The 12,659-nt window shown below is 41.6% G+C and overlaps 1 protein-coding gene across 1 annotated transcript in view; it reads right to left on the reverse strand.

The window, feature by feature from the left end:
- Positions 1 to 12,659, reverse strand: part of PHLPP1 (PH domain and leucine rich repeat protein phosphatase 1) — a 208,933-nt gene that overhangs the window by 71,897 nt on the left and 124,377 nt on the right. Inside the window, exon 4 of the mRNA XM_081801065.1 lies at positions 5,855 to 6,021. Within this exon, the coding sequence (XP_081657191.1) occupies positions 5,855 to 6,021 (167 nt within the window). The remainder of the gene's footprint in view (positions 1 to 5,854; positions 6,022 to 12,659) is intronic.

Consider the following 12,659-nt stretch of genomic DNA (forward strand, 5'->3'; position numbering starts at 1 on the left):
AAAAAATTCTCCATTGCAAATAATAATAATCTTAGTACTAATACCATCTGGGTCATCTAAATGAAAATGTAGCTAATGTAAGTGAAGTTCTATTAATAAAATAGAGGTAAATAATACATTATAATTAATAGTGACATACATAATCAGGAAAGAAACCATTAAACTACCAAAAATTACTCTGATTTTGCCTCTCCTCTATATTTTGAAAACTAACTTGAAGAGTTCCAATGCCAATAAAGGAAAAACAAACAGTGGTCGTTCCAAGAACAATGTTTTCCCTCTGAAACTGCTGGCCTATGTGTGTACATCAGCATGCCATCTTTCCAGATTTAGAATGCGGCTGGAAATACCAACGTAAATGTTCTGTGAAAACAGCTCATTTATTTAAAGCAAGAATTTCCAATAGGAGAAAAATTAAGGCGATATGTGGTTAAGAGAGAAAGTCACTGAACTCCTACCTGTTTTAAACGCACTATACTTAAAGTTACTCCCTGGATATCTGCCCTAACTAATTTTGTAATCTAAAAATTCATTCCTTGAGACTTAGGTAAAAACACAGTAAGTTCCCCTCTGGTACCTCTCTCTAACATATTCACTGTGAAACATGCACTAGAATTAGCACAAATTCCTTAAATGCACAAATAAAAATAAGCAACTAAATATACGGCATATCTCAAATCTACCATATTAATTGTATCAGTATATAAAAGCTACATTAATGCTTTTTGGAGTATATGAGTTTAAAAATCTATATTATAATTTCATTTCCTAGCACTAAGTGTGTGTGTATGTGTATTATACTAGACTTACAAATTTATTACTTTGAGAACTTTGCAATAAAATATTTCTTGGACAATGGGGGTAGTAGTATGTGGTAGGAAAAAAAATTGGTTTAAAGCCCATTTGTTTTCTAAAGGGTAACACAACAGCAGCTTTAGCAGGTGCTCAGACCACCCCCCCCCACACACACACCAAGTCCCCTCGGTCTAGCTCCCGTAGGCATAAAGCAACAGAAAGAAACAGAAACCTTTGCTGCAGCGTAAAACTGAAAAATCTTCTACCTTAAGTAAAAGACATGGGTTTATCCTGCACACTACAAAGAACAAACTAATCATATGTAACTTCATATGCTTTGTTCACTTTTCTAAAAAAACGTAAATGAAAGAAGCTGGACACCACTATATACTACCCATTTATATCAAGTACGAAAACAGGCAAAACTCATTTATGGTGTTAAAAGTCAAGATAGTGATTATTTTTAATCTAATCTGTAATTAGAGGAGGGGCACAGGAAGGCTTCTGGGGTGCTAGTAATATTCTATTTCTCAATATAGGTACTGGTTACATGGATGTGTTTACTCTGTGGAAACCCACCGAATTGTAGACTCATACTTGTGCCTTTTCTATGATTTTGTTATACTTCTACAAGAAGACTTCATGAGGTTACACAAGGAAGAGTTAAGACCCCAGATCCTCTCCCCAATTCCAGCAGAACACAGCTTATTCCCTGGAAGAAACTGAACTGGAGAGTCTCTGGCTCAAAGACATCAGGCCCAGTAGAAAACACTGTTCTGAAAACAGGGATAAATTAAAAACCCACACTCTAACCTTGAGATTCCAGCTCTCTTCCTCACTCTGCTTCCCGAATCTTGGCATGCACTGCCCACACAGAAGACCACAGGATTCCTCTCAAGTAAAACTGACATGCCTCAGGGAAAAGACCCACAGATACTGTCTTTGGAAGTTCCCCAATGAAACCACAAGCTCACCCCCGATAGCCATGGCAGAGCAGCTGTATGGTGGAGAAGCCCTGCCCACGTATCTCAGTAGCCAACTCACTTTTCAGTGACTCACCATTAAATAGGAACAGAGAGCAAAGGATCACCAAATAGTTACTTTTTTTTTTTTAGATTTTTATTTATTTATCTGACAGAGAGAGACAGTGAGAGAGAGAACACAAGCCTGGGGAGTGGGAGAGGGAGAAGCAGGCTTCCCGCAGAGCAGGGAGCCCGATGCGGGGCTCGATCCCAGGACCCCGGGATCATGACCTGAGCCGAAGGCAGACGCTTAACGACTGAGCCACCCAGGCGCCCCCAAATAGTTATGTTTCTAACACAAAAACTCAGACACCTACACAAACAGGAAAAAAAGAAACTGACAGTGCAAGAAGGAAATGAATAAATAAATAAATTTAATGTCCTCAGAAACAGAAGAGAAAAAACAGAAGAGAATGCTATTAAAGTGTACACAAATTAAAAACAAATAAGAAAGAGCTCTTGAAAAATAAAGACAGCAGAATTTCAGAAGGGTTAAGATAGAGGACACCTGTCAAATAGGACATTAAAGCAAAGAGCTAGGAAAATTAGCGAATTAGAGGAGAAACAAGGAGGTCTCACCAAACTCCCAGGAATTCAGAGGAAGAAAAGAGAAAACCAAGGTCAGGGAGAAAATGATCAAAAAAACATAATGGGAAAGTTTTCCAGAACTAAAGGACATAATTTTTTTAGATCAAGTGTTCATCATAGTGGCTGAAATTAATAGAATGCCATAAAAGGAAGATCCTAAAATCTTTTGGAGGTTTAAACCAAAACAAAACAAAACAAAACAAGCAAGCAAACAAAAGGGGGGAAAAGGTCACCTGTAAAGAGAGGAATCAGAATAGCATAACACTTTTTGATAGCAACTGTAGAACCTAGAAGATAATGGTGCACTGGCTTCAAAATTCTCAGGACACCCCGTTTTCCTACCTAGAAGCCAGCCAGGTTACCATTCAAGTGGGAGAGAAAAATATTTTCAGACATGTAAAGTGTCTAATAAATTGGTCTCCCGTGTCTCCTTTCTCAGGAAGATATTCCATTAAAAAGAGGGAGTAAACCAAGTCTTTCTTCAAGTTACCAGCTGTCAGCAAACTATGGGTCCAACACGGGGGAGACAAGAACTACCAGGAAAATGACGGAAGGTCATCCCAGGACACCAGCTGTGCAGTAGGCACACGAAGCAGGTTGCTGCCCTGACTCCAGGACGAAAGGAGTGTCCAAGAAAAAGGTGTCAGAATGTCAGAGTTCTGTCAGAAAACTTAGAAACCCTAGAGAAAAAAAGTACGCGTGTGAGAGGCTCCAGCCAGCACAGGAAAGGAAATGTAGTCACTGCCTTTAAAGCGCCTTGGCTGTGGGCCACAGCTCCCTGCTCCAAAATGGACAGCTGGCCTTACCCCGAGCGGATGGCAGAGGCAGCGGTGTGCGCATGCGGGGAGGCAAAGTAAGAGAGCTACATCTTCACCTTCCACAGTAATAAATCAACATAGAATGTCCAAGAACAAAAAAACGTTAAAACAGCAGTATATAAAGAGTACTTCGGAAGATACAGGAAAACTGCAAAAAAGAGCCAAAAGACTCAAAAGTGGTTGCCTGGGGAGGAGGCCCGGGGTGTAAGGATGGGTGGGAGTTCCCGGCACATATTTCTTATTATAAGTCTTGTTGCTTGTTAAGATTTAAAAAAATCTACATAGGATGTTACTTGGGGAAAACGTTTAAATTTTTAAACTACGAAACGAAAGCAAGGAATGTAGGAAACCGCAGGCGAGAAGACTAGCGAGGGCGAACTGCAGTGGGAAAATGACAGGGCAGCAGCCGCTCTGCGGAGCTCCCTGCGTTGTCCCTGTGCTGTCCCCACGCTGTCCGCGGGAGAGCGGAGAAGCGCTTCCTCGGACAGCTGCGGGACAGGCCATGTGCTGACGAAGGGGGAGCACAGGAGAAGGGGGGGAAGGGTCGAAAAGAAATTTATAGACGTAGAATCCACAGATATAGAGGGCCAATCAGGAAACTCTGAAAGAATTAAATAATAAGCAGGGCAATGCCCCAAATACCCTTTCACCTGGGTATTTATTTGTTTAGTCCAGAAATGCTGGCTGGCTCTTTGGGAGCATCCTATTCCCTTATGGAATTAGAAGCACTTTGATTTTCTTTGTGTTTAGGTTTTAAATTTTGAAATTATTATGAAACATGCAAATAGAAAAATACAAAAGATAATGATCATCCAAACAACCACTCTTCAGCTTTTTCAAATATTAACATTTTTGTCATATTTGCATCTAATTTTTTCATATTTGCTTCTATTTTTAAAGAAATAAACATATGGATATAGCTGAAACCCTCCTCAGACCATTCCCTAATCCTATGCCCCTAACTGCCTCACAACAGGTAACCATTAATCTGAAACTGACATTTACCTTCTCCATCCACCTCATCTCTAAAATGGGAGCATTGGTTTGAATGAATTCTGATGTCCCTTTGCTGGTGTCTTAGGATTCAAGAGTATGATACCAAGTTCTTGAACGTCCTACACTGCTTATTATTTAGTTCTTTCAGAGTTTCCTGATTGGCCCTCTATATCTGTGGATAAAAGCACCTTTGCTGTAAAGTATGATGGTTATCTCAAAGAAAACACTTGTATGATTATTTGAGCTGTGAGCCAAACTAGTCAATTCATGGAATGCAACTTTTACGTGAAAGAACAACTGACAAATTCACTATTCGGACTTGGGTATTTGGCAGACATTTTCTCTACAATGAAGTGAGAAGGTCATTTCAGGAAAAACAACTGATGGTATTTGTTGCCAAGGATAGCCTTCAAGCTTCCAAATGAACACCAAATTTTGGAAAACTTGTTTCCACCGTGAACTTGAGAACTTCCCAATACTTAAAGATTTTTCTGATGAGCTCAGTGGTGATATTAACACCTGTGATGTCTTGAAATTGCACAATAAAGTGCATTAACATCTGGAATAGCTCCATTTTCTAATGAGCTAGTATTTCCCAAATGACCAATAATTAATGAGATAAAGTGATGCATGGGCAAGGACCCATTCAAAGTGCAACAAAGGTCAACAGAACCTAATGTAAAAGAATTTTTTCAAGTTTAACAACAGGGTTTAAGATTCCATACTGGAACCAACATTTAAGAAATGACCACTTGTCAAGTTTTGGTATAGCATCAAAGAAGACTATTCACAATTGTCTGAAAAGACAATTAGAATACTCTTCTCTTTTCCAATTACACATTGCACAAACTTTATAATAAACACTTACTGGGTTATTCTTTTGGATATTAAAAACCGTGAACACATAATCACAATGGTAAGTTACCATAGTTTAATCTCGGATCATTATCAGTCATTTAGAACTAGTGAACAATTCATTATTTAAAAGTTACATTCTTTTGCAGTTATAGTCTCAGATATCTGCAACAAATATATAAGCATCAGAGGCTTAATTTACCACAGAATCAAGAATGATCATTGCTCTAAAGAGGAAATGAATACAGTAAATTCTTAAATCTGTTTTAAGTACACGCAAATAAAGTCCCTTCTCTCCAGTTATAAAGCATACTGTTTTAACATTGGACTCTTGAAACCTACACACTAATCACCCAGATGCCCTGGTATTAGTGGATTTAAACCTTAGTTCTTAAACTGGTGGGGAAATGTCTTTTCACAGAAGAAACCGACTTTTTATAAATTTCAAAAGAAATAATCTAATCTGACCAAACCTCAGTAGTTCAGAAGTAACACCGAGTAACAAACTTTTCACAGACCCATTTGTAGATCAGTTAGGGAACAGAAGTGTTTTCAAAAGAAATATCCTTCTTACACAAATCTGTCCAGTTAATTAATGTCATAAATCATTCGTTTCAAAGGCAGGGACCTTAAAAAAAATTCCAGAATGAAACTGATAATGTCCTCACTTCCATAAAGTCCTATTACCCTGCCCTCTGAAAGAGAAAGGTTACACACTGTAGCTTTTTAAGTCAGAATATTCAAATAACAATCAGAGGCTACCCATTTCTGTATGCTCACCTTTGCAGTTCATTGAGCCCCCTGGCAGTTGGTAGGCAGGGATTCTGCCTTAGGAAGTTTTGTTTTAAGTTGAGATGAGTGAGGTCTTGGCTGTAGAAGAGGTTGGCAGGCAGATGCTCCAGGCTACAACACGAGAGGTCCACTGAGCTAATGCGCTGTGACGCAACCTGGAGGGGGATAAAACCCAGCCTGATTTTAGTACCGTCCATTTATCCTACAGATGCCCTCTATGGATAGAAACACAATAACCCCATTGAGAACACAGACATACTGTACAAGTGGCACTAGTTAGTAGTCCAAACACAAACCAGTAGACTATTTACTTAACATGGAACCAAGTCAAGTACTGTAAAAGCAGAAAACAGTGTCCCTGCCAGGAAGGTACTTACAGTAACCCGGCGTAGGAGACAGGTTACAAAAAGCACAGATTATCCTATCAGGTTCAGTGATATCAGTAATCTCCTCCAACCGTAGGGGTTAAGTTCCTGAAAACATTTATGGTAAGGGAATTCAGAGCTAAATAATACAAGACTCTAGAGTAACTACAGGGTTAGGAGATAGACACTAAGGTCTAGATAGAACCTATCAAAGCCCTTGTATATACTGATTTAAAACAGCACAAATAAAGAATAGCAGTATCGATGGCCTTGTACACATCTTTAATAATAATGGCAGCATATGATCAGATTCCACTGTCTGCTTGCTCTCAACTTCTTGGGTTGTCTGTCCCACAAAGCTTCAATGAGATGCTCATAAATTCATTGGGCTTTGCTTCATGCAAGTATTCTAAGTAAAATTTATTTTATATCTGAATGTTTATCCACATATTCAAAGCCTTCCTGGTTGAATGACTATGACCGTGGCGAGAGTCCCAGGGCCACAGACCAACTAGCATGCTAGAGACAGAAAGAGCATTGGATGACCTGTATTTCTCAAATGCTTTCTCCAATATTCCAAGTCATGCAGTGCCACTTTATGCCTCTGCGTGTGGCTTCAGCCCCGCTTGCACACACCTTGGCTCCTTCTCTGCCCCAGAGAGGCCACGGTAATACTGTTCTAAGATTTGGACTGATTCTCCCTTGTGCTCTTTATCTTTACCAAAGCTTTATGGCAGAAACACCACTCCTTATCTGTGACCAGTATGATGTCCTTTTCTATTTCCAAACTCTAGCTTTCTCTTTCCCAGTTACAGAGGCAGCAGGGCATGGTCCTCAGGAGTGTGACCCTGGGGTCCGTGTGCAGCTTTATGTCCCAACCCCCCCACTTAGGAGCTGAGAGGACACGAACAGATCACTGAGCCCTCCGAGCTGCAGTTTTCTCACCTGTGTACCAGGTGTAAGGGTGACATGGACATCTACCAGCCAACACAGAAACAGCATTCAGTACACGGGGACTGCTAGTACTACCACTATTAGTATTGCTACTACTGCCAAATAGGATGATTCACATCTTACATCATCTACTGAAATCCAAATTCTCCTGATGCTAAAAAGGTATTCAGAAGTAAATGTGCATAAAACCTATTCTGCTAATGGCATATTTGAGGTTAGAAAGAAATTACTGTGCACACTTGAGAACTAAGGGGAGAGTGAGGTAAAAACAGCCTGGCAGGGCTCAACTCAGAAGACTTTACAGGGGCGCCTGGGTGGCTCAGTCGGTTAAGCGTCTGCCTTCGGCTCAGGTCATGATCCCAGTGTCCTGGGATCGAGTCCCACATCGGGCTCCTCGCTCAGCAGGGAGCCTGCTTCTCCCTCTGCCTGCTGCTCCCCCTGCTCGTGTGCACTCCCTCTCTCTAGCAAATAAATAAAATCTTAAGAAAAAAAAAGAAGTCTCAGTCTGCATTTTAACAACTATATCTTTCCTTGAATTTTCACTATTAAATAAGAAAAAGAAGAAACTGTTTTCCACAAAAAAAGAAGGAAGGAAGGAAGGAAAAAAGAAAATCCCAAACAGGGCCAAATCATCCATATACACTAAAAGATGTGAAAAGAGCCATGAGGAATGTAATGGGCCTGAAAGGCAGGTGCAAACGCTCACAGGAACCTGTTACAGGCAGAGAGGGTGCACACACGTTGAGCATGTAAGGGTGCCCTGCGGTACAACAGTAAACAAGGCAGACACAGTCTCCGCCCTGGGTGAGCACACCTCAAGAGAAGCACGAGGGAAATTAGGTACTACATGATAATGATTACAGTAATGGTAAGTGCATGATCTAAGAAGTCAGGGAAGGCTTCCCAAAGGACCTGATGTCCAAGCTCAAACTTCAAACTTGAGTGGAAATCTGTGTTTTCGTCTACCCCCAATCCTTTTTCCGTATCTTCCTATAGCAATCCTTCAGGATCCTGGGATCTTGACAGAGCTTCGAACAAAGCATGTTGACCCTCTGGCGACAGGGATAGGCACGTACTCCAGGCGTGAACAACCAGAGTACCCCATCCACTGAACCCACGATTGATCCAAAAGTACTGGCATGTGACCCCAGCTGGGCTACCAGAGGCCTTCTCTGGGATTTATGTATTCTGAAGCCAGGAGAGAAAACACGAACACACATGACTCCATATATTATGTATAAATAGCTATGGAACAGTAACTATTAACCACATAAACCCTACATCGGTCACATACCAAATTAATGATGGCAATTGTTTTTATATGGGTCGGGAGGGGAAAGGAAATAAGAATGGGAAGATAGGAAGGAACTATGGAAATGTGTTAACAACTGGGTAAGACAAGTACATGGAAACTGTAATATTATCCTTTGTGCTCTTCTGTGTGCATGTGTATGTGTGTTTACTTTGGGAAAAAAATGTAATTTCAATTAAAATTTCAGTTAAAGAAGAAAATGGATGAGAGCAGTCTTCTGGCTTTCTTTGAATTCAGTGTTCTACTAGGTGGTACACCAGGGACAACAATTCCTCCTGTCATCAAAGGGATCCCCTTAACTAGTGGGCTGAACGGTGGCCCCAAAAAAGGAGGCGAGGCAGACAAAAACACAGATTTCCACATCCTAGTCCCTGGAATCTATAAATATTATCTTATATGGCAAGAATGAATATTACTTTATATGACGAAATATGTATCCTTTAAGAGAGAGGCAGTGTTTTGAGGTAGAAGAAGAGAAGTCGATGTGACCATATGGGGGCAGACACAGAAGTAATACGGACCACAAGCCAAAGAATGTTTAGAGCCACCAGAAGCAGATAGAGGCAAGGAATGGATTCTCCCCTAGAGCCTTCAAAGGAGTATGGTCCTGCCAACACCTTGATTTCGGACTTCTGGCCTCCAGAACTCCATACATTTCTGTTGTTTTAAAGTCACCAAGGTTTTGTTAATTGGGAAACTAATACTCCCTTCACAACTTTTTCCAGGGTACTTTTCATTTTCAGTCATTCAACACGTTTACTGAATACCTCCCATATGCCAATACTGGCCTAGGTAAGCCCTTGGTATGCTTCAGTAAACACAATTAAGATCCCTGCCTTCGTACATAAGTCAATTATATGTTAAAAATTGGCAAATACTATGGAAAAAACAGAGCAAGGAACAGGGGGTCAGGATTGTTGGAAAAGTGGTCAGTTCTCCTTGAATAGGTTGGTCAGGGTGGGCCCCACTGAACAGGTGACATCTAGACACGAAGGGCATGAGGAAGTTGGCTGAAGGGATTTGTCTAGAGGAACACGGAAGTAGCAAGGGTAAAGGCCCTAAAAAGGGATGTGCCCGGCATGTTGGAGGGGAGAATGACCTGTATGTAGTGAGATCAGAAAGGTAAGGGGGTAGGGGTGGGCAGCAGGTCCGGCAGCGTCTTTTCAGTCCCTGTAAATACTCTAGCTTTCAATGTGAGCAAAATGGGAAGCATGGAAAGGTTCTGAAAATCTCTGTCTCTAGACTGCAAGCTCCATAAGGGCAGGGATTTTTGCCTATTTTGTTCACTGATATACCCTGATATGCTCAGCACTTGGTGAGACCCTCGAAAAAAGTACTTGTCAGAAGAATGGCCACTGGACCAATTTCCAACCCCTGCTTTCTCACCAGCTTGCATCTGACACACCTAGCGTATGCTTTCACACAGAGACTACTTTGAAGAGGACAAATTCTATTTCCACTGAGGCGTCACACTAAATACTCTCCTCAGACAACTGAAAGATAATGATTACATGTCAAGTAGTATTTGATTCCTTTCCTCGTTCTGGACCACAAGCTGTTGCTGCTGGAAACAAGGGGAAAGAAGCCACATTAACAAAGCGACAACAAGCAAGAGCCGTGCACAGCAAGAACAGAAAGGACAGCAGCAGGGCAGTGAGCTGCCAAGGTGACCACAAAAGCTACCAGGAGCTGCCCCTCCACCCCGTCTCTGCAAAAAGGGGGGGATTTAAGTGCTTCCACGCAGACCAGCCTGGGCACATAGGGATATGCCACAAAGAGATTTGCTTGACTCCCATGTGAGAAAACCATCGGCTGGACTGCCCAAAGAAGCTGTGACCCACATACATGGCACCTATTAAAACTAAGATCCTTCACAGGAAAGACCTAAATAAGTAATAAAAATAAATCAGAAATCCACCTGGCTATACCTCAGAGCAAGTAGCCTTTTATTACTTTTTTTTTTTTTCTTAAGTAGTAGGAATAGCAATAATACCAGCTAACATTTAGGTGGTGCTTCACTTGTGGGCGGCCCTCTTCTAACTGCTCTAGCCAGGCTACTTAACCTTCACAACAACTCAGTGTGGTGATGACTTACCCTCATTTCAAAGATGAGGGGTAAACAGAGTCACAGAGCACGCCCATGGTCACCCAGTTTGAGCAGTAGCAGAACCTGAGTTTGAACGAGGACCTGTACTTTTTTTTTTTTTTTTAAGATTTTATTTATTTATTTGAGAGAGAGAATGAGAGAGAGAGAGAGAGCACATGAGAGGGGGGAGGGTCAGACGGAGAAGCAGACTCCCTGCCGAGCAGGGAGCCCGATGCGGGACTCGATCCCGGGACTCCAGGATCATGACCTGAGCCGAAGGCAGTTGCCCAACCAACTGAGCCACCCAGGCGCCCGAGGACCTGTACTTTTAACTCCCATGGTAAAATAATAACGTAACCCCTTAGACCACAGCAAAGATGATCAGATGCTATCCCAGGGGAAGCTTAAGCCTCAGGAATGGCAGTGACAGAAGACAGTCTGGCATGTTCGAGAGAAGCAGACAGCATCTGCTGACCACAAACGGACTTCAGGGAAGGGGTGAAGCCCCATGGGGGCACCATTCCTTGACATCATGGGCTCTGCCCACTGCTATCTACACAGCTTGTCTACCTGGGCAGCGGTGATGCCACTTGGCGAGCACTTCACTGAATTCTAAAAGGTTACAGGAAAAGTTTAAAAGGTTATAGAAATTTAGAAAGTGAAAGAAAAGGGCACATGCAGAAATCACCTCAAATCTGTTATAGAAAGGGATCTCTAAAGGACCTCACAATGAGAATACAAAATCCTTTTGGTAAAAGCTACTGTACTTCTATTACACCTCCCAACATCAAGACAGTGGAAGACTCAAAGTTGAGATCCAATCAACTTGACATGCAGGAGAAAGGGCACAGTCTTAACAATATTCAGGGCGTACAAACAATTCTACCACTTCCAAGCCATGAGGCTCTGGATAAGTCACTTCATCTATCTGTCCTTCTGTTCCCTCATCACTAAAGAGGAATAGATGGTACCTGCCCTGATGAATTGAACAAGCTGCTGTAAATAATACTTTTCTCATTTAAAAAAAATCAGGAGAGGCTCTACAGACCAAGCATCCCTTGACCAACAACCACAGCTGAGCGCAGTGTAGACCTATAACACAAAAAAAGGACGAGAGCACCGGCAACTGTTCTTGCCACCTTGAGCAGTACACAGATAAAGCTCAGTCAAAGGCAGAACACGACACTAGTTATGAGGCTCACAGACCATCCATGAACTACACATGAAGGGATTCAAGTGTTAGAAGATTGGTTCAGTGGAACTGTGGCTAGGGAAATCCGCACTAGTCTGGATTAACAGCAAAACATTTTTTTAAGGCTGACAGAGTTGGGGAACTAAATGGGATTTCCCCCCCATGAACCTACATATTCTGGAAGACACATAAAAGTGAACATGAATTCCAACGACCTTCTCAGGTTGTCTTCTTTTCCAAATTACTTGTAAACATGTTGGGAGGGGGAGGGGGAAAGTTCATTTGGGCCTCAAAATATTTCCCCAAAAGTACACTGCAGGGTAAACATAAAAATGATAATATGAACGACAAACTTTTCAGACGACCTACTGGGCTTCCAGATATTTCTAACAGGCTACTCAGCTCAACACTTCCCTTAGTTGTTTCTTGGCAAGCCTTTAGGGCACTTATGTCAAAACTGGTCTCAGCTATGCATCTAGCTGAGTTGCATTTCTAAACCAAGATATCTCTCCTGTCCTAACCAATCCTTGCTATGCTTTTGAAATTATCATCTTCCCTTGTAACAGGACTGTCCTCATCTTTTATTAGCAAGGAAAGGTTTAGAAAAACATTCATGTGACTTACTTTGTTGTTGTTACCACTATACTTTAGTGAAGGGGCATTTATCCTTATTATGTGCCAAACATGCTCAAAATCAATCAAAATGACCCTGAAAGGCTTGGTGAAAGCAGCTGAAATAGCACAAGTAATTCTACTTGTGTAAAGTAAAAGACTGTTGCGCACCAGCACAGTGAGTCATTAATTGCTCTGGCCTAACTTTCAGTGGCTTGGAAAATTATGCCCTGGCTACAGGGATAGTCTCTGGGGAGTTTACTAGACTTCTG

The sequence above is a fragment of the Leptonychotes weddellii genome, chromosome 13 (assembly GCF_054177405.1).
Source record: "Leptonychotes weddellii isolate Sample4059 chromosome 13, ASM5417740v2, whole genome shotgun sequence".
NCBI classification, from domain to species: Eukaryota; Metazoa; Chordata; class Mammalia; order Carnivora; family Phocidae; genus Leptonychotes; species Leptonychotes weddellii.